This window comes from Erpetoichthys calabaricus, chromosome 11, assembly GCF_900747795.2.
Source record: "Erpetoichthys calabaricus chromosome 11, fErpCal1.3, whole genome shotgun sequence".
Lineage (NCBI taxonomy): Eukaryota > Metazoa > Chordata > Cladistia > Polypteriformes > Polypteridae > Erpetoichthys > Erpetoichthys calabaricus.
The window spans coordinates 141,510,550-141,533,943 of NC_041404.2; the positions used below are offsets into that span (position 1 = coordinate 141,510,550).

The 23,394-nt window shown below is 43.0% G+C and overlaps 1 protein-coding gene across 1 annotated transcript in view; it reads right to left on the bottom strand.

Moving 5' to 3' along the window:
• katnip (katanin interacting protein) overlaps positions 1 to 23,394 on the bottom strand; it is a 102,573-nt gene that overhangs the window by 53,549 nt on the left and 25,630 nt on the right. The window contains exons 3-9 of the mRNA XM_051933799.1: positions 22,291 to 22,382; positions 21,805 to 21,974; positions 20,787 to 20,899; positions 8,787 to 8,888; positions 2,282 to 2,413; positions 1,871 to 2,129; positions 108 to 245 (exon numbers count right to left, since the gene is read on the bottom strand). Coding sequence (XP_051789759.1) covers positions 108 to 245; positions 1,871 to 2,129; positions 2,282 to 2,413; positions 8,787 to 8,888; positions 20,787 to 20,899; positions 21,805 to 21,974; positions 22,291 to 22,382 — 1,006 coding nt within the window. The remainder of the gene's footprint in view (positions 1 to 107; positions 246 to 1,870; positions 2,130 to 2,281; positions 2,414 to 8,786; positions 8,889 to 20,786; positions 20,900 to 21,804; positions 21,975 to 22,290; positions 22,383 to 23,394) is intronic.

Here is a 23,394-nt window from a genome sequence, read left to right on the forward strand (position 1 = left end):
AAGGGTGCTTTTAAAAAGGGTCGCTCTGACAAAGGACAGACATCATTTTTTTTTTTTAAATCATGTGATTATATTACCATCACCCATTATTATGAAAATACACTCACGGGAAGTATCCCCAGAAGAGGAAGATGAAGAGGGAGGCCTATCCAGTGGCTTGATCTTGGCCATCAGGGGTTTAGTGGGAATGTAGGCCTCTGAATTATCTTTTCGTTTTGCAGAAAGAACTCTCTCCTGTTTCGCACCTAAAGGAAAAATAAAAAGCATTACTGAGAAAATGAAAACCCTGAAACAGTGTGTGCCCGAGTTGTGGATGCTGAAACAATAGACGAGGGTTAACAATAACACAGCCACCTGGGGGCTGCAATCAGATGGTTCTTAGTGATGTTGGTAACTGTGGGGGCGCAACTCTTACAACTTGACAGTAAAGAGTGATGGGAAATAACTGCACACAAAACTCTTGACATCAGAGAAAGTTCTGGAAAAGACCCTTTACACCATGTTTCTTGAGATGTAGACACAAGGCTGAATTTCTTTTATTGATCAGGGTGACTGGCAGAGCTGGATCTCCTTAAAAGAGGACCTGGGATCCATAGACTTGTACAGTGATCCCTCGCTATATCGCGCTTCGCCTTTCGTGGCTTCACTCTATCGCGGATTTTATATGTAAGCATATTTAAATATATATCGTGGATTTTTTGCTGGTTCGCGGATTTCTGAGGACAATGGGTCTTTTAATTTCTGGTACGCGCTTTCTCTGATCCTGACATAGGGGGTGTGAGCAGGGGGGCTGTTCGCACACCTAGACGATACGGATGCTCGTCTAAAAATGCTGAAAGATTATCTTCACGTTGATACCTTCTGTGCAGCTGCTTAGTGAAGCGACACGCTGCACAGTGCTTCACATACTTAAAAGCTCGAAGGGCACGTATTGATTTTTGCATGTTTGTTTTTCTCTGTCTCTCTCTATCTCTCCCTCTCTCCCTCTCCCTGCTCCTGACGGAGGGGGTGTGAGCTGCCGCCTTCAACAGCTTTGTGCCGCGGTGCTTCGCATACTTAAAATCCAAACAGCCCTATTGATTTGTTTGCTTTCCTCTCTCTTTATGACAGTCTCTGCTCCTGACGCACACTCCTTTGAAAAGGAAGATATGTTTGCATTCTTTTAATTGTGAGACAGAACTGTCATCTCTGTCTTGTCATGGAGCACAGTTTAAACTTTTGAAAAAGAGACAAATGTTTGTTTGCAGTGTTTGAATAACGTTCCTGTCTCTCTACAACCTCCTGTGTTTCTGCACAAATCTGTGACCCAAGCATGACAATATAAAAATAACCATATAAACATATGGTTTCTACTTCGCGAATTTTCTTATTTCGCAGGTGGCTCTGGAACGCAACCCCCGCGATGGAGGAGGGATTACTGTACTTCAGTGAGTGCCCTGGACCACCAAAGGTATATTTTCTGGGAAGAAGGAAGACTCCCCCAGAGATGTGATTTCACCTATTTTGCACCAGATGTCTTTGTTACTATCTGCTTTGTGTTTCATTTGCCTCCCTGCTAAGATTACTAAAAGTTTAGGTCAGGTACAAGGCAACACCCAATCTCCTTCTGTATATTTATTGCTCCGTGGTCTGCTAGTTGTTCACCAATCATATTTAATTGTGTACAGATGTGACCCACAGCCTTATGGGATTAATAAAGTATCTATCTATCTATCTATCTATCTATCTATCTATCTAAAGAAATTATGGAAAGAAACCAAAAATGATGACGTACGTCAGCCTACACAACAGAAATTGCATGGGTGGTTTCATAAAAGCAGTCAAAATGTCCTAATGGTCACGGAAGGCACCAAGTGACCATAAGTCTTACTTTTATGGGAGGCTGCAAAGTCCAGAACGATGATGTCCCCCGGCTCCAGAGCAAACTGCTGGTTGCGTGCTTTCCAAGGGCTGGCCCGATTGGCTGGTGGGCTCCTCCTCCGTAGCTCCTCCACTTTTTTGTCTACTTCTTCATCCCCTTCAAGCTCCTCCTCCACGGAGTCTTCGTCTGCACTGTCCGAATCTTCACCTGCAGAATCTCTGCCACTCCGACACAAGTTGACACTGACCTCCAGACTCCTTCTGAGCACCTGGCAGTGACCAAAGGTAACAAGTGAGGAGTATTACTGGGGGCAGCACGTGACGAAATGTGGCCAGATGTAATCAAAGCCCATGGTCAAGAAGTACCCTTTGGGTGACATGTCTGCACCAGGTGTAAAGCCGAACTGAGAAAGAGGCTCACCTTCACGTCATTAATATTCAGCAGCACTTTCTCATTGCGCTCTGTGTCACTCTTTGACCTTTTTTCAGCCTTGGCTGTAGAAGCCCTTGGGGCCTCCTGATTCTCTCTACTGGTGACATCCAGACTTGATTTCTGTAAACACAGAGACATGAAGATTTATTAAGACCCTCTTGCACCAGATAAGACCGATGCATTAAGTGAAAACGTGATTGGCATAAGGAGAAGGATAGCTGGTCAACCTCCTAGAATTTTCTTACAGTGGATCCAGAAAGTATTCACTTTTAATAACAAATAATGACAAAGTGAAAACATACTTTCAGGAAGGTTTGCAAATTTATTAATCAAAACCTGAAATCTCTCATCCCTAGAAGTATTCTGCCCCATTGTTATGGCACTCCAGATTGCACTCAGGTGCCTCCTGTTTCTTTATTTCTCCTTGTGATGTGTCTAGAACTTGATTGGAGGACGTGTGTGGCAAACTGAATCGAATGGACATCATTTGGAAAGGCGCATGTGTACCTGTGTATAGAAGATCCCACAATTCACACTGCATGTCAGGACAAAAACCAAACCATTAAGTATAAGGAACTCTCTGCAGACCTCTGCTGATCAAATTGTGGGGAGGGCAAAGATTCTAAAGCTTTGAGTGTTCTCAGCAGCACAATAATTATAAAAGGGAAAAAGTTTGGACTCTTCTTAGAACTGGTCATCCAGCCAAACTGAGTAACTGGGCAAGAAAGAACTTGGTCAGGGAGGTGATCAAGATCCCAATGGTCACTCTAACAGAGGTTCAAATGTCCTCTGCCGAGATGGAAGAACCTGTAAGAAGAATGATCATCTCAGCAGCACTCCATCACTCAGGCGTTTATGGTCGAGTAGCTGGACAGAAGTCACTCTTGACTAAAAGGAATACGACAGCCCACTTGGACTCTGAAAGCATGGGGAAAAAAGTAACCCTAGTCTGATGTGACAAAAACTTAATTCTTTCAGCAGAATTCCAAGCCCTATCTCTGGTGAAGAGCAGGTGCCGCTCATCATCTGCCTAACTCCAATATTATGGTGAAGCCTGGTGGTGGCACCATCATGCTATGGGGGTGCTGCTCAGTGACAGGGACAGAGAGACTGCTCAGAATTGAGGGAAGGATGAATGCAGCCAAATACAGAGAGGTCCTTGAAGAAATGCTGCACTAGAGTACACACAACCTCAGATTGTGGTGACAGTTCACCTTTTAGCACGACAATAACCTGCAGCATACAGCAAAGACAACACTGGGGAGGCTTCAAGACAAGTCTCTGAGTGTCCTTGAGTGGCCCAGCCAAAGCCCGGCGTGGAGAGACATGAAGATGGCAGTTCAAGGATGCTTACTAACCAATCTAACGGAGATTGACAGGATCTGCCAGTAATAAAGGGATCAACTGCCCAAATCCAGTGGTGCAAAGCTTGTAGAGACTTAGCAAGAAAAGAAACCTTTGGAACTGCTGCCAAAGGGGCTTCTACAAAAGTACTGAATAAAGGATATGAATACTGATATGGATTAGGGATTTCAGTTTTTGATTTTTAATAAAATTTATTTTTTTTTGAAAACATGTTTTCATACCTGCAGTGGTTTGGCACCCTGCCCGGGATTGGTTCCTGCCTTGTGCCCTGTGTTGGCTGGGATTGGCTCCAGCAGACCCCCGTGACCCTGTGTTCGGATTCAGTGGGTTGGAAAATGGATGGATGGATGTTTTCATATTGTCATTATGGGTTATCAAGGGTAGATTCATTGGCAAAAATGGCACATTTCTTAATTTAAAATTTAATCTATAAAACAAAGTGTATAGAAAGTGGACAGGTTTGAGAACTTTCTGAATCCACTGTATATACTACAATGCAATCCCGTTGTTGCTTTTTTGTAGTACTTCCGTATAAAACTGATCATTGTTAAAGATGTTATATAAAGTTAAGACTGACTGAGAGGCTATTTTTGAATAACAGATAAATGATAAAAGACAGGATGGGTTTGGGAAAATGGAAGCATATGAAACAGAGAAATACAGTTGAACACTAGGTGGCATCATCACCTTCCACGTTGTGAGTCAGGTGCCATTTGAGTACTGTTTGATGTTTCGTCTGCGTTTGAGTGGGTTTCCTCCTGTAACCTAAAGACTTGCTTTTGGGCTGACTGGGGACTCTGAAATGGCATTGCTGCTTATTTTCAGGAGCCTGGACATAAAGGGCCATGCCCGTACAATATTTCTGACCTGAGGGACTTTTCCCTAGGTTATGTCAAGTAGATAAGAGCATTTGCTTAGTTAAGATTGCCTATAAGAAAGTGAATAGTCTAAGAGAGATTCTTATAAACCTCACAAGCTGAACTGAATTGATATATTCTAACTGTCTCTTGTCCCTCTGACCATAGATTAGTCTCAGTTAGTGGCCTGCCTTTTCATAAAGTAAGGCATGGAGGGCACACGGTTTCAAACCGTGCCTTAACGTGTTCAATTGTATGTGCAGCAGCGTACATATAGAATGTACTGAAGATGAAGTTAAGTATCTTATAGTATAAAAAACAATTGAAGTTTAACAAGAAAAGGCGAAGTTTAGAGAAGAGACATTTTTTCCCCCATTTTTTTTTGTTTTTTATTCTACGTGTATAACAACCTTTTTTCTTTATTCTTGTGGGGACTGTTTGCTTTGAATTTTCACTAAATCTTTTAAAACAAACTTTTGGGCAGAGACATTTCTTTTGGCACACGTTTGGCACCTGTGATACAGCAGTGTCCCCTCCTGTGCTGGTGCCTACCTTGAACTCAGTGCCAAAAGATTAGACTAAAGTGGCACTAACATTACTGCGTTTTCATTTTAAACAAAAACAGTCTCCGTCCACACCAGTGTTTTCACATCATTGCCAAAAGTATCTCTTGTCACACACGTGTGATTGGGAGGCAGCTAGAGGGCCTAAATAATAGTAGTACCACGCCAGACCAGGTGGTGGCGAGCTGCACTAACTTTCTCTCTCCGTCCTCTGCAGACTAAATCCGGGAAATCCCACTAGGTGCTGGCACTATCGATGACGTCGCTTCTGGTTCCGGTACCATGAATGACGTCATATTCGGTCCCCGAAGAAGTCACTTCTGGGTCAGGAGTCATGGATGACTATACTTCCGGTTGTAGCGGTGCTACATGATTAATGTCATCGTAAATGTATTTTGTGCTGAGTCCTGTCTTTCGTAGCATTGTCCTGTTTACTTGGTCTGTGTGTATGTAAATATGCTCCCTTGGAAACAATGGGGGCTTGAAGATAACACTGTGGAACCGTGGCCCCTCATGATAATTGGTCCTGTCAATTCCATCACCTGCATCTGATCATTTGCTATTTAAACAGAAGGAAAGAAACAAAGAAAAAAACCCATCCCGTTCTACTAGACCGCCATTCCGCTACAGAGACAGGAGAAAGCACCGCTTCAAATCATTCACCCCTTTGTCTACCTGCCACTTTCAACGCCCGACAACAACAGCTTTGCACCGCAAAACTCCGGGGTTATGGATCAAGCCACGTACCGAGGATAAACACTGTAAGACTGTTTCTTGTTGTTTGGCGAGAGGAGCAAGCCATCATTTTCATCTGTGTACTTTCTGTAGGACAACCCAGCTGAATCAGGTTTGCAAACATTATCCATTTTCTGTTAAATCTATTGGACTTTTACATATGTTTCGTACTTTCTGTGTGTCTTATTGAGTTCGTATTCAGTGTTGGGTCATGGGAGGGATTGTATTAAATATTAACTTTGTGCTGCACTTTTTCTTTTTAGTATTACTTTCTGCCGGACAATTTTGGGATTGTATGTTATGTCGGGGTTGGTTGGGGTATGATATATATGTTACGGCCAAAACCCGAAATCGGCCAAAGCTGAAAGTGTCTGGCCAAATCGGGAAATGGCCAATGTCGTTGTAAATTTACTGGCCAATGTCCGATCTTTTCCTTGATTTCGGGATTTGGCCAGCCAGTTTGCGAAATGGTTTGGGGTGATTGGCCAAAGTCGGAAGAAAAAAAGGCATGAGCAGCGATTTGTTGAGCACTTAGTAGTGTAGCCTTGGCGGCTCTTGTTCAGACAGTGGACGCTGCTTGGTTGTTTCACAATAATTAAGATTAGGTATATAAGTAGGTTTCACATTTATGTTATCATTTCAGCCCTAAAATAGTGACTTAACATCAGGGACCTATTTCATTGATTTTAAGGTTAGTGTTTGGGGCGAGGGGAAGGCCGTCTCAAGTGGCGTCCGCTTTCTGAACAAGACCCGCCTTGTGCAGTTTCTCGTGCAGAATGGAAAACTCGCTTCTGAATCCATCCATCCATCCATTGTCTCCCGCTTATCCGAGGTCGGGTCGCGGGGGCAGCAGCTTGAGCAGAGATGCCCAGACTTCCCTCTCCCCGGCCACTTCTTCTAGCTCTTCCGGGAGAATCCCAAGGCGTTCCCATGCCAGTCGAGAGACATAGTCCCTCCAGCGTGTCCTGGGTCTTCCCCGGGGCCTCCTCCCGGTTGGACGTGCCCGGAACACCTCACCAGGGAGGCGTCCAGGAGGCATCCTGATCAGATGCCTGAGCCACCTCATCTGACTCCTCTTGATGCGGAGGAGCAGCGGCTCTACTCTGAGCCCCTCCCGGATGACTGAGCTTCTCACCCTATCTTTAAGGGAAAGCCCAGACACCCTGCGGAGGAAACTCATTTCAGCCGCTTGTATTCGCGATCTCGTTCTTTCGGTCACTACCCATAGCTCATGACCATAGGTGAGGGTAGGAACATAGATCGACTGGTAAATTGAGAGCTTTGCCTTACGGCTCAGCTCCTTTTTCACCACGACAGACCGATGCAGAGCCCGCATCACGCACCGATCCGCCTGTTGATCTCACGCTCTATTCTTCCCTCACTCGTGAACAAGAGCCCGAGATACTTGAACTCCTCCACTTGGGGCAGGATCTCGCTCCCAACCCTGAGAGGGCACTCCACCCTTTTCCGGCTGAGGACCATGGTCTCGGATTTGGAGGTGCTGATTCCCATCCCAGCCGCTTCACACTCAGCTACGAATCGATCCAGAGAGAGCTGAAGCAAACAGGACAACATCTTCTGCAAAAAGCAGTGACCTATTTTCTATTTTCTACCTATCTGGTTATTTTTGTGTCTCACCTCATAGTTCTTCCTCTTCCAATGAAGTCAGTAGATGGATCGGGAGAGCAAGGGGGGGTCATGAGGTCGCTGGAAAGAGGTGTGTGGCGCTCCTGATATCTATGCAAAAGGGCGAAGGTCCAGGTCTTTAGAGTCCTGGGGCTTCCCGTCTTGCTATGTGGTTGCGAGACATGGACGTTATCCAATGACCTGAGACCAAGACTGGACTCCTTTGGTACTGTGTCTCTCCGGAAAATCCTTGGGTGCCGCTGGTTTGACTTTGTGTCGAATGAACGGTTGCTAATGGAGTCCCGAATGAGGCACATTACCTGCATTGTGGGGGAGCGTCAGTTACGGCACTTCGGCCATGTGGTGTGTTTCCCCGAGGGTGATCTAGCTTGTAAAATCCTCATTGTTGGGGACGCGAGTGGCTGGACCAGGCCAAGAGGTCACCCACGTAACACCTGGCTTCAGCAGATAGAGGGTCATTTCCGAAGGGTGGGACTGGACCGCGTGTCTGCCTGGGGGGTTGCCAACTAGGATCCCGAGTTGTTTCGTCGTGTAGTGGGTGTGGCAACGCACAGTACCAGTGCATGCTACCTGACTTGACTTGACCTCGTAGTTCAGCTAACTTGGTTCCCAGGGCACGAAGCATACTGACGCCCACGTCCAAATTTTTTTTTTGTCCTGATGAGCTCTTTGCTTAGGCAGGTCACTGTCTGGCTGTGTTATGTACCTCAGACCAGGGAGCTTGGAGCCATGTGTTTGGATCTGAGAAGACAAGATGTTTCTGCACAGGAAGAAGTGATGTCCTCCACCCCAGACATTCATTTAATAGCTTGCGTTTGCAGATGAAGAAAAGCAATTGTTAATACAAAAAAAAAAAAAAGAGATTGTGTTGAGGGTCTGACAATGAACTGGAACTGTTATTGAGAGTGACGCATGAGTATAAGGTGAGCAAAGTGGCTGAGAATAGACTGGGAGTCAAGTTGGTGCAAGTATGGTGACAATTTACAGTGCTAATAAAAGCTCTATCCATTACCTTCCAATCAGTGAAGGGGCACGTAGCAAGTAAAAACCAATCAGAGCGAGACTAGAGTCTGTGTTTTCAAAACTCTCCATTTTTGGCCATCCACACTGCATCTGGGAGTCGACGTTTTCAGAAATATATGGCTCTGGACAGGGTTTTCAGAAGTCTCCATTTTCAGGGATTAAAGAAAGCCGGGGTAATGCGGATAAAAGGCGAAAACTGAGACGAATGTAGTGATGTCAACTTAGCTTAAGGCTCAATGGACTTGCTGTTCTGGATTAAAGTGGGTTCGTTAAAAGAAGGCATGTAATCAAACACAGACTCACCTCCATGATAATACTGTCACTGGTCTCGAAATCCTCGGAATAGTCTCCTGGAGGCCCAATTCGGATCCGAGTGCCCTCCTCCGTCTTAATGTGAAAAGAATTCTGGCAATGAAAAAAACAAAAAGCAAAATCATTTCAAGTAAAAAATGAAGATAAGAAGGGGGGCAAGCGACACAGAATGCTCAACTATCTTCTGTTTTGTCAAAGGATAAATACACTGCTAAATGTATACTTTTAATGTCAAGTGGCACATTATTTGTTTGGTGCCATTGATTTGCACCTCCAGGGTCATGGGTTTGAATGCCAGCTTGGGAACAGTCTGTGGTGGGTGTGCATGTTCCCCTTGTGGGCCTAAACTGTAGGATATCAGTAGCAAACTGAACAACATGGGCTCTAGCACAAAGGACAAGAGATAGAATACGTTTTAAAATATTTGATATTACCTGCCTTTGATAGAGCAACATGGCTACTATTATAAAAATGAGTTATTGAAAGATTGTACACATTATCACTAACGAACATTTATGAATGACAAACTTGGCTAGGGATGCAAATGATTAGATGTGAATGTGTGTTATGCTAATAAACACCACTAGATGGCAATAAAAGAAAAGAACAAATAGTTGAAACCAGTTAGATAAACACAACTTTAGGAAGTTTGTTCTGCAACAGCTCATCAAATGCCACAATGGTGTGCATCTTAAATGTACAGTAATCCCTCGCTATATCGCGCTTCGCCTTTCGCGGCTTCACTCTATCGCGGATTTTATATGTAAGCATATTAAATATATATCGCGGATTTTTTGCTGGTTCGTGGATTTCTGCGGACAATGGGTCTTTTAATTTCTGGTACATGCTTCCTCAGTTGGTTTGCCCAGTTGATTTCAAGGGACGCTATTGGCAGATGGCTGAGAAGCTACCCCCAACTTACTTTCTCTCTCTCTTGCGCTGACTTTCTCTGATCCTGACGTAGGGGGATTGAGCAGGGGGGCTGTTCGCACACCTAGATGATACGGACGCTCGTGAAAAAATGCTGAAAGATTATCTTCACTTTGCTCCCTTCTGTGCAGCTGCTTTGTGAAGCGACATGCTGCACGGTGCTTCACATACTTAAAAGCACGAAGGGCACGTATTGATTTTTGCTTGTTAGTTTTTCTCTCTTTCTGCTCCTGACGGAGGAGGTGTGAGCTGCCGCCTTCAACAGCTTTGTGCCGCGGTGCTTCGCATACTTAAAAGCCAAACAGCCCTATTGATTTGTTTGCTTTTCTCTATCTATCTATCTATCTATCTATCTATCTATCTATCTATCTATCTATCTATCTATCTATCTATCTATCTATCTATCTCTCTGACATGCTCTGCTCCTGACGCGCACTCCTTTAAAGAGGAAGATATGTTTGCATTCTTTTAATTGTGAGACGGAACTGTCATCTCTGTCTTGTCATGGAGCACAGTTTAAACTTTTGAAAAAGAGACAAATGTTTGTTTGCAGTGTTTGAATAACGTTCCTGCCTCTCTACAACCTCCCGTGTTTCTGTGCAAATTTATGACCCAAGCATGACAATATAAAAATAACCATATAAACATATGGTTTCTACTTCGCGGATTTTCACCTTTTGCGGGGGGGTCTGGAACGCAACCCCCGCGATGGAGGAGTGATTACTGTATTAGCAAATAAATGAGAATGTTTGGTGCAAATTGCTGACAGGATGGCCTGTCATTGCTCCAGAACTTGATTCATATCTGCCATTAGGGTTCTCTTTGTGTAAACAGAAGCTTCAAATGAACGTCTAGCATGGAGGACAATTCTTCTTCTTCGTGTTTCACCTCATGCTCAGTATAGGCAAACGGCTACCTCATATTAATTTTTAGTCATTTTAGTGGTGGCAGAGTTCCTTTTGTAATACTTTCATATGCCCAGTGTAGGCAAATGGCTATGTCACAAGCATTTTAAGTCATTTTAGTGTGAATGGAGAACTTTTTCTTTTAACACTCCATGAGGCGCAACTAATCTGATGGGCACACAAATGATGTCATTTCGGATATCTCATGTTCTGATTGGCGGAGCTGGACCAACCTCACATATCATGTGCCTGTGAACAACGTGGTGTGTAATCGCAGATTTGACATCGTGGAAGGCAGATATGGTGTCAGAGATCCTGCAGGCACACTGCGCCCAAATACGTCATTAGTGACATAATAGGATTTTTTTATTTTTTACTTTTGCTTTATTTGTCTACTATCTATTACTATATGTCGCAATAATGCATTGTCATATACAGTGTTACTTTATATTTTGTCAACGTTCCTATTAGGCACATTGCGCCCGATAGAGCAATTTCACTCCATATATACTGTATATATGTCTAATTCTTTGTTTCCTGCATTTCCTTCTTTCCATACATATGCAGGCTTCTGAAGATGACGAGTTCAGTTACATCAAAAAACATCCTCTATGTCATCCATATTACTAACTGTAGGTTGTAAACCGGATATGGACGCAGGGCACTGGGCGCATCGAGGTGCACGTGCACTGCAACAAGCCACAGAAAACACAGAAACGAGAAGGTTGTAAACTGGAAGTCACGCGCACTGCAACGAGCCCGCCACCTGTAATCAAACGCAGCGGCTTCCCAGAGTCGGTACGTCCACTGTGCCAGTAATATAGATCACATAACGGTCTCAGACTCTAACCCAGCGGCTTCCCAGACTCAGTGGCTGGCTCACGAACACCACAACCTGTAAACTGAACCTGCTGTGCTCCACTCTGCCAGCAGTCGGTGTCAGCAAAGGCAACAGATTCACGTCTCACAAAACAACACCGCTCTACTACAGATATGCTTATGTAATTAAATGACATTTCCCCAGACGCACCCACCCTCTAAGATATGTCATCCATCCAGATATCGGACGGAACAGAAACTGATTGCCATTCCTGGATTTCCGATTCACTGGTGAATTGCGGGCTATCTGGTGTACATAATATTTTGCACAATGTACTCAGATATTTTGTCTTTTGTTAAAAGTGGAATAAACGGATAAAATTACTGCAAATGAAATCATGTGTAGTATGTACAGGTTGTACTTTTAAAGCATTACACCAAACTGTTGCTATATGTAAGCACAGGCCTCTTCTGCACAGCCTCTGACTGGGGAAAGCAGCTGAAGTTCCCGCAGCAAATCGTGACAACATCACTCTGGCCAGACATGAGCATTACCTCTGAAGCCTCAAAATAGCTGATCATGCTGGAACTGACAATGCCCTGGGAAGAGTGCATCGAGGAAGCTAACGAGAGGAAACGCGCCAAGTACCAGGAGCTGGTGGAGGAGTGCAGGGACAGAGGCTGGAGGGTACTCTATGAGCCCACAGACGTTGGCTGCAGAGGATTTGCAGGACGCTCAATCTGAAGAGTCCTCACACGGCTGGGCATAACAGGAGCAGCCAAAAAGAGGGCCATTAAATCCACAAGTGAAGCCGCAGAGAAAGCCTCAAGGTGGCTTTGGGTAAAGAAGGCTGATCCGTGGATCGCTACTGGGACGCAAGTTGTGGATTGACCAACCCTGGCTGGGTTGCCTGTGCGAGGGTGTATGATGTTGCGAGACCCGAAACGCCTGATGACCTCAGGATACATCATTGATGATGCGTCCCAGTGCATCCAGGTGATGTTTCTTATATAGCATTTTGAACTCCTATTTTTCCAATAGTATTTCTGACATGTGACTGATTGACAACTTGTGCCCGTACGTGTGACAAATTGCATTGTGCCTGATGGAGGGTTAAAGGTTTTTTTTTTTTAAATTAAAGTGTAGTAGTGTGGATGTGGCCTCACTCATGTCACCTGTTCTACATGCTAGGTTTCAGGTCAACTGAATGACCGCTTCGGGGCATGTCTCTTTGGTCCAATGGTTTATTTTACATTCCTCTTTTCTCTTAAATGAAAATGAAACTGCAAATTCAATGTTTCCAGTGGAGTCGACCAATTTATTGTACATATGCTTTTCATCTGGATTAAAGGTGGCTTTATGAAATGTGCTTTTTTAGATTAGCAGTAATGCATGTAAACCAAGCCTCTCAGCTATTTTTAACATCTATGGAACATAATTTTTTTTTTTGGCTGAAGACATGATTATAGTCCTCAAATCCTCTGTCTTTTTTTGCCATGTGATTAGTGTAGATAGCAGATATCCACCCTTTCAAACAATAATATACCTGGGGGGCAGCCAATTCCACCACTGCCCCACCTCCTGGCAGTAATCCACTCGTTATCCTGTTTCAGTTCTGTGTGCCGTTATTAAGGAGCTTACTGTACACAGTAATTTACTCAAATTGGTGACTGTCAGAGGGCCTAATCAGCAGAACAGCACTGGCACAGAGTGGGACTACAACTGGAGCGGGTTATGCACACTTAGTTAATGTACAGTAAAGTTTGTCCTGCGTACAAATGACGATGTGACATTTACTCCATTAACTACAGATTTATGCAGACTCCAGTAAGTATGCTTGCCATAAGAGCCTGAGCGGGCCCATGTATCCCAGGCATAACATTGGAAGAGGCTTCACTCCCCCCCTGTTACTTTTAACTGGTCAGCATTGCCATGCGTACCCATACCATTTGGGTATGACTAGAACTCTACCATTTAACAAATCCTGATGTATTTAGCAGGTCGGGACTGCAAGGAGGCTCACCAGGGTCTGAAAGAAAGCTGCTGCTGCTGCTGCTACCAGTCTTATGGTCTCTGCTTTTGCTGCAAGACCAGTGGCATTATGGTTGGGGAGCAGGCACTGGTACAGCACGTTGCCGCACCCCTGCACCTGGCCTTTGTATACCAAGTTTTAGCATGCATTAGAACCTTGTAATTCACAGAGGTCAGGGTCTCTGGGACCCTGAGCTACAGTACACCTTAGGCCGGGTTTATACTTCACGCGACGCATGCTGCAGCGGATGCTCCTGCTACTAACATGAACAACCTTTGTTAAAAAACACAACTCCTCATTTTAACACCCGTTTTCCATTTGTGTATGTAGGTTAGAGATCTTTAGGCCAGGTTTATACTTCACGTGACGCAATGCATGCTCCAGCGGACGCTCATGCTACGCAAGTGTTTTACTGTTTATACTTGTGCTTGCGCGTGTACTTTACATAAATCTGGAGGAATCCACCAGGTGGCAGTGCAAGATATTATCACGGGGAGTACAGGTTCGGTTTCGCTGTATTGTGAATTGCCTGGAACATCCATCAAATTCCAATGACACCTTACCGCAATATATCTGAAAAGGATGTTTAATGATTAAATCCATCAATCCAGGGATGTGTCCATTCTAGCAAGCACTGGGCATGAGGCAGAAACAATCCCTAGATGGGGCATTAGGTTCGGCTTCACTGTGTTGTGAATTGCCTGAAACACCCATTAAATTCCGATGACACTCACGTACACACTAGAGTCATTTTAGTGTCACCAAATCTGCATATCTTTGGAAGGAAACCGGCGCACACTGTGGAAACCCAGCAGGAAAACATGTAAACTTCAGGCAGGGAACACCAGCGACGTGACTCCCTGCGAGACAGCAGTGCAACGGCTCTGCCACCGTGTCACCCCCATGTGTGTAATTATTAGCAATTATTAGCAAAGAGCCCGTTTCGACAACGTAAGATGAAACGGTCACGAGTGGAATAGTAATAAGTATAAGCACTACAAACCTGATATAGGTGTATTGAATGAATGCGTAATTGAATCAGAATGCATAGTTAGGCCTCGAGCTGTAGTTGAAATCGCCTTTCAGGTCTCTAGAGCTTTAATCGAAGTTGCCTTCGTCTTTGATTTTTTGTGGCCGTAAATACGCCGCCTGCCGCGATGTTGGGGTTGGAGGTCGGTCGAAGTCGCCTTTCTCTTTGAATTTTCGCGGCCATAAATCTGCCACTTGTTGCGATATTGGTCTTGTAAGGTTTTTCGGGCAGCTGCACAGAAGGCGACTGCGCATTCGGCTTTGGATGTGCACAGAAGGCGAATGTGCATTCAGCTTCGGATGAACGTGAGTGAGTGAGTGAGGAGGCTGACAAATTATGTATTAAGATGTTTATTATTTAAACAAAATTAACGATTTATCTGTCAAATATAACATATATACTTTAATGCATGAAAGTGATATCAAGTATAAATCAAACGATTCTAAATGTGCAGAGAGCTGGAATATCATACATTATATATTATATATATATATATATATATATATATATATACACACACACACACACACATACATACATACATACACATAATACTTTATTAATCCCAAGGGGATTAAATGTATCTATCTATCTATCTATCTATCTATCTATCTATCTATCTATCTATCTATCTATCTGATGTGTTGTGTGTGGCGATTGCTGCTGTTAGGTCAGAAGAAAGCCCCAGAAAAAAAGGCGGCACAAAAGATGGTATGTGAGACTTAAAATGTATCGTGTCATTACGATGGGGAATATGAGATGCTTGAATATAAAAGCACCGCAAATGTATTTGTATGTCGCCATTGTGCTTCACCAAATTGAACCATTCATCAAACATCGAAGCGCGCGAAGCATGCACATTGATCCCATAAGTGGCTTTCTGTCACATGTAGATAGTAAACAGAGACTCTGATGTCACATTCCGACTTTTATGTCACTGTGCCCTCTCACTTTTTGCTGGTACTGCAACTCGCGCACGCATCACGTTAATTTCCGAGGACCTGCTCTTATGAGAAGGATTTAGGAATTACTATCTACATCCTGACAATCTACCACAGCAATGATGGAGTCCAATAGGATGTTATGTTACACAGCGCCCTGATGGGTGGAGTACAAGTCAAGGGATGTCATGTTTAAGTTATAAAGCACATTAGTGTGGCCTTACCTGGAGTACTGTGTTCAGTTTTAGTCTCAATATTATGAATAAAAAAAAAAAAAAAAACACAAAGCAGCACTAAAGTCCAGAGGAGAGCAACTGAGTGGATTCTTCCAGAAACGACAAATGACAAATATAAGCTATGAAAAGAGTTCATAAATTAATGCGTTTTGCTTTGTATTCCCCTTTGTGGGGAGAAAAAAAAATTATTGAGAATATACTCTGTGCAAAATCTTAATCAAAATTAAGAGTGGACACATTTCTCAGGGTTACTGGGGCCGTATGGAATGGGGATACAACATGGGAAGCCATTTCCTTCACACTGTGGAGGTTTAACAATGTCGTGTTAACAATAATCACCATTATACAACTTACTGTATCTCATTCAGAATTACTCTGGAGACTCATCAGCGACATTCTTCTGTGATTAAGTTTCCGAAAACTAAACTAAACTGACTGATTAAACTAAATTTATGGACGTCGCACCAAGCATTGTACGCATACAGATAAGCGCTAGCAAGAAAGTTCATAAAGAGGAGATGCCTTGTGTAGACTGTTTCAGTAATTGTCAAAGTTTCTCTAGAAAAAGGGACATTTTAAATACAGATTTTTCTAATATGAAACAAGTGTCATTCACTGGTGTGTTTGGTGGTCTCTTAAAGTCTGGGCAGACTGCATACAGTGTTTCAGGATGTCTTCAGACCCCTTCACTTTTTCATGTTTTGTTTTGTTTCAGCCTTATGATATAATTAATCAAATTCATTTTTTTCCGTCATCGAGCAATGTTCAATAGCCAAGAATAAGAAAGCAAAAACAGGATTTTAGACAATTTTGCAAAAGAAAATCTTAAGACGAGACAAGATTTTTTTCAAGTCCCACCCTCCTCTCAACCATTTCCGGTGCACGATCCACACCCGCGGTCCTCTAACCTCTCATTCATGTGAATGCTATTGTCAGACACAGTTCCTGCACTCTCAGCTCTTATAAATTTTTACGTTTTCCACACTTTAAGTTCCCAATAAAAGAAGACGTATTATGTCCAAATCTTATTGCAGAATTTCATCCCGAAGGGTTAACAACAAAAGAAATGAGTACACGGGCAATCCTAGCACAGAGAAATGATGAAGTCAAACGAATTAACGTGAAAATTGTCAAATCGGTTACACGGCAAATTGGTTAAATGCGTATTAATAGACTCTGCTGAAACAGTTGATGGTGATGGTGCAGAAGGTGAAAACATCAACTTACAGTATCACAAAGAATGCCTACAACCGTTAACACCGTCTGGTCTTCCACCGGCCGAATTACTGTTGATAGAAGGATGTATCGTAATGTTATTGTGTAATTTATGTCTGATTGATGGGCTAAGCAATGAGACAAGATTAGCTGTACTGGAAATTGGTTGAACAATTCTGACATGTAAAAGGGGATAACACGAGACACCAAAGGAGATTGTGGACGAAAGGTCGAGACAACAGCAGGCAGACACCAATTCAAATAAGCAGAGTTCTTTTATTCTTTACCATTCTTGATGAGCAGAGGGTCCTTGCCTTTACAGAGCTTGTCAGCTTTTTTTCTCAATGACTCTCTGAAGTGCAAAAGCCCCCTCATAGGGGGGTAAGTTGCATTTTTATAACAGAGATCTTCAAAGAATAAGTTTAGAAAAAACATAAGCTCAGTTTCATCCAAAGGTCACAGAACATTCTTACACAATTTGTTGATTACAATGGAAAGCAGAAATTCTAATCTTTTCTTATATTTTTAATTAAGCTTATCAGAAAACTTGTCATACGTTTGGCATCTTAATTGGACGATAACCAGACACTGCTGAGACAAGCCGGGAAGTAGCCAAAGACTGCATTCCACGCTGGCAGCCCTACTCTATGTAAGCACGCTTATTTATCTGTTATAATAATACCTAGCCACACAGAGAACATGCCGATTTTCATACAGAAGCTAGCAATAGATTTTAAATTCCATTCCACAAGATCTTGATATGCCATTCATATTAAAACGCTTACAGTTTCCCATTAGAATAGCTTTTGCTATGACAATTAACAAATCACAGGGGCAAACAACACGGCCAGTTATACATTGCACTGTCACGATTAAAGTCTAAACACAGAATAAAAATTCAATGCGATATTGAACAAAAGTTAATTCCAAATATTGTTTTTACTGAAGTTTTACAGTAAAAGTGTAAGTTTAAAAAGTATTTGTGTGTTAATTTCAAAACCAAACAGAACGAAAACATATAACACAACAAATACCTCTAACGCAACATGAAACATAATTTTCTTTCAATTTATTACATTTAACTATTTTTTACTGTGGTTAATTACTCGCTGTAATATAATATAGTTAGTTCTATTATGCCTATGTAACAATCAACCATGAAAATAACAATCTGTTTAAAGCTTCCCCATACGTGAGTGGCAGGGCCGTGAAGTGGCTAGCACGTAGCGACCGCCCGGGGGTTGGTGAGTGAAGCGAGCAGAGGGCAGAGCCCCCTAGTATATGAAAAATAAAACAAAAAAACTAAAATGTATTTAGACCCTTTACTCAGAGATTGGGGGCATGCGCAAATAGCGTGTTGCTGCACCCACCACACTTGGTGAAGTAGTAGTAGTAGTCGTCGTCGTAATCGGTGGTAATGGTAAGTGTACCAAATACAGTGAAGTTCTTATTTACAATCCTGAACAATATTCAACACATCCAGTGCCATAATAAACAAGCATGTATGAAAATATACAACTCCATTTTGAGATATATTACCGATAAGTGTTCTTTACAGCACTGCTAAGATTTTTAGCGTCCTCGTCTTCCTCTTCTTTCGGCGGCTCCCACGGATCATCTATCTGTCTTTTACAACATTTTCTGTAACACCTACTGCCTTCATGTCCTCCCTCTCCACGTCCGTAAACCTCTTCTTTGGCCTTCCTCTTTTTCTCTTGCCTGGCAGTTCCATCCTCAACATTCTTTTCCTGGTGTACCCCTCTCCTCTGCCGAAACCATCTCAATCTCACCTCTATCACTTGGTCACCAAACCTGTGCTGTCCTTCTGTCATACTCATTCTTAATCCCATCTACCCTTACTGCTCTGAGCAAAAATTGCAGAATCTTCAACTCTGCCACTTCCGGCTCTGCCTCCTATCTTCTTGTCAGTGCCACCGTCTCCAAACTGTACACCATAGCTGGTGTCGCTACCGTTTTATAGACCTTCCCTTTCTCTCTTACAGTTACTCTTCTATCACAAATCATTCCTGCCACTTGTCTCCACCCAGTCCACCCTGCCTGCACTCTCTTCTTCACCTCTCTTCCTCATTTGTAGTGTGTATATATACTCATATGCTCAAAAAAATTAAAGGACCACTTTTTAGTCAGAGTATAGCATCAAGTCAATGAAACTTCTGGGGTAAGTAGCAGAGGGTTTTTCTTAATCAGTTTCAGCTGCTTTGGTGCGCTAGAGGGGCAACAATGAGACGACCCCCAAAACAGGAATGAAGGGTTTAACAGATGGAGGCCACTGACATTTTTCCCTCCTAATCTGTTTTTTCACTCATTTTGCATTTGGCTATGGTCAGTGTCACTAATGGTAGCATAAGGCCAAACCTAGACCCTACAGTGCTGGCACAGCTAGTCCAACTTCTCCAGGATGGCACATCAATACGTGTCATTGCCAGAAGGTTTACTGTGTCTCTCAGCACAGTCTCAAGGGCATGGAGGAGATTCCAGGAGACAGGCAGTTCCTTTAGGAGAGCTGGACAGGGCCCCTCGTAGAAGGTCCTTAACCCATCAGCAGGACCCACCGGTATCTGCTCCTTTGGACAACGAGGAACAGGATGAGGAATGCCAGAGCCTACAAAATGACCTCCAGCAGGCAGACCACTGTTGTGAATGTCTCTGACCAAACAATCAGAAACAGACTTCATGAGGGTGGCCTGAGGGCCCGTCGTCTCATTAGAAGCATGCCCCCCTGACGTTGTCAGGCATGCATACAAGCACGTGGGGGCCATACAAACTACCGAGTACGATTCTGAGTTGCTGCAATAAAATTTCGGCAAAATGGACTCATCTGCCTGCCACATCATTTTTTCCCTTTGATTTTCAGGTGTCTTTCAGTTCAGCCCTCTGCTGGTTGATCATTTTCATTTCCATCCTTTCATTTCTAACACATCACCATATCAGTCCATATCAATCGACATATCCAGCTGGATTTTTATCCCATTGAGATCTAACGTGTTTTCAAAGTGTTCCTTTAATTTCTTTGGAGCAGTTTATATATCCCACACACATATTATATATATACTAGTCATTTAGCCTGTTACAATAACGGGCGCTAGGACAGTAGTGCATAAACATTAGTAGGAACAGTCTATATTAAATGGCAAGGGACTTTGACCTCATTCTGTTTGTTGGTCGTATTTTTCTTTCTTTCAGCCTTTCTTTTGTTGATGTTTACTTGCTGAGCTGACCGTTCTTCGTGGGCTGCCGCCGTGTATTGTGTGTCTTTAATCTTCTGTGACAGTAATACTGTCTTTATACGTCCGCTGGCTTGTATGTCCGTAATATACCTTTAATTTTCTCTGGTGGTAATACAGGCGTGCGCGTCGGTAATATGCCTTTAATCTCCTCTGACAGTAATACTGGCTTGTATGTGGCTGTAATATGCGTCACTGTATTGTGTACCTTTAATTTCCTCTCGCAGTAATATTGGTTTGTATTTTTACGTAAAACGCCTGTAACTTTCTCTGACAGTAATATCGCGCATCGCACTGTGCCCCGCACATGCGCACTTCACCAGAAGACACACACACACACACACACGGACACCTGGACGCACACAGGTATTATATTAAAGAGGATAAATATATATAAAATATATATGTATATATACACTGTACATATACACACACACATGTACATATATTTTTGTGTGTAGGTATTTGGAGTGCAACCTCTCTTGGAATATGTGACGATGCTCTATGCTGTAAACTGTTAAAAAATGAATAAATTTTGTTTGCTACAAATACACATGTAGAGAAAATAAAAAATAGGCTTCCATATCTATAGCCATGAAGCCATAAGCAGGGCTTATTACAACCTCCATGTTCATACCTGGACCCATCCTCTGCGCTGGACCTTCCCTGGAGCCGTTTGTGTCCTCCGGTTCTCAGAATCCTCCAAACTCTGCGTCTCCCATGAGTAGAAAGTGAATTTCTTTGAAGGATCTTTTTAGGGAATGGAGGAAACATACAATTCCATTAACCAGAAACCATAAAGACATTTTCACTGGGATTTAACTCTACAGAGAGCGAGAGAGGTTAGGAGCACACGCTGATCCAGCGCATTGCTGCACCCACCACATGACAAATTAGGATCCAGATTAGGACCCGAGTGCAGCCATGCAACGGGTGACACCTCAGCACCACACCAGTACAGATGGAGTGAAACAGTGTTAGGTTTTTTATGGTGGCTGGAGTGCCACTTCTGCCACCAACCCCCAAGTTGTTCCCTGCAGGTTGGAGGGCCTACATGCAAGGATAGATGCAGAGTAACGCCATACCCAAGACAGAGGAATTGCAAGATAAGGGCCTTGCTCAAGGGCCCAACAGAGTCCCTTTAGGCATTTACGGGATTCGACCGACAACCTTCCGATTGCCAGTGCAGATCCCTAGCCCCAGAGCCACCACTCTGCCCTACAGGGTAGAGATAAAATGGGATGGATCCCTTAAACCTCTCAGGCATTGTCTGAACGTGGTGGTGAAGCAGAAGATTACAGATACACGTAGCTCAATCTGATCACCATCTCAGCATTATGCTAGTGTGTAAGTCTTTGTAAGACAAAATGTTAGGAGAGATAAATTACTGAAGCAGATCATCAACAAACCAAAGGCTTACATTTTCAACAGTCAACAACATAGCCTGTCCATCGTGTTCTTACCACAAGAGCTTGCCTTGTTCAGCCAGCTTTCTAATGAGCTTTCCCCTCTTGGTTGTGAAATGCCACCTCTCAGGCCATTGATAATATTTTAGAACATCCAGCCATTCCATCCTTTATCCAATCTGCTATATCCTAACTACAGGGTCACAGGGGTCAGAGAAAAAAAATTACAGAAGTCTGTTTCAAGTCTACCTGCAGTCAGCACACTCCGAAGTGGGGTCCTGTCGGTGAGCAGGGTGTTGAGTTTTGGCAGCTGCCTCTTAACATCGGAATTAGCACCGTTGACATACACGGAAAAACCCTGCTCCAGGCGCTCAAGCTCAATTTGTTTCGGGTTCTTGGTTTTCAACTTTTTCAAAATCCTAAAAAAAATCAGAAATAAACATCATGTTACTTTGTAGGCTTCTACAGGAAGAACCCAAGGGTGTCACGCTGCTTCTGTTTTATTAAACGCATTTACAATTGCATAAATTCATCTTATAGTCAAACTAGCTTTGGCATAATTGTACAAAATAATTGAAATCTTTTATAAACAACTTTTTTTTTTGCAGGGATTGTAGAACTTTCTGGAATAGAGATAGTTCTCCCTAGGCTGGTGATCTGGTTTGATACCGTGAACAAATCAATACGCCACTGGCTGAACCCAAGCCCCCAGTCCTAAGACACAATGTACTCTACCTGTTCCGGTGCTGGAGTTCTATTAAATAATCGTCATATTTTTCTTCGATCTGAGCAGCCACCTCCTTTCCAGTTCGGTTTCCGGAACAGCCCTTCCAGATAAAGAAGAAACGTACATCAATATGTCAGTAAACCTGCTGTGCACACAGCTTCATTTCTACCAGTTTATCTTGGAATATTCACTCAGATGGCAAATTTCTGAGCCCAGCCCAGTGTTAGCGTTTGCTTTGTGCCCGATGCTACAGAGATCCACTCCTGAATTTCATTGAAGGAATAGAATATACCACCCAAAAATCATTTTTACTTTCTCATATATGAAGTATTGGGAAAATATTGTAATCGTCCAAAACTTTAAGGTCGAGATTTTGATGAATCTCGACGTTTTAGACCTCCCTGACCTTCTCATCAGTACGAAGTATAGGGAAAGTATTGGAATCCTCCAAAAATTGCATTTTGCAATTTTAATGGATCTTGACGTTTTAAACTTCCCGGAGTCCGAAAATACCATTTTTGGAATTCCGTCTGTGTATCTGTAAACACGATTTCACTTCGGTCAACCAAATTTTGCATACAAGTATTAGGTACAAAACGTAGATTTCTATCAATGTTTGAGCTATTTCCGTTAACTGGAAGTGGTACTTTACCTTTTATTCATAGAAATGCACCATCTGATTTATACAATAAATTATTAACAAGCTGTCCCCCGCGGCTCTACCCGTGTAGTAGTGAAACAGGACAAACTTTAAAAATCAATACACAAACAGGTATCGTTAGCTAAGTGGAGGCGAGGTCCGCTGCAAAACGTGGCCGGAGGTAGACCGATTCGAACGGAGGCTGGCATGTGAGTAAGGAAGGCCCCGCCTGGCTCCCCCCCCATGCGCAAATAAATCAGTACCACAAGCGAACTATGATACATAGCACGATGAGAGAAGTCGCAAAATTAACTGGAATGTTATAGAAAAAAATCTAAATCCGTGAAGTAGTTCTCTCGTGAAAAGCAGACAGACAGTTATCACACATAACTTAAGTTATGGACTTATATGTTTTGATTTCTTTGTATGTGTGGATTACTTGGGTTGTTACCAACATCTGGTGAAAATGTCA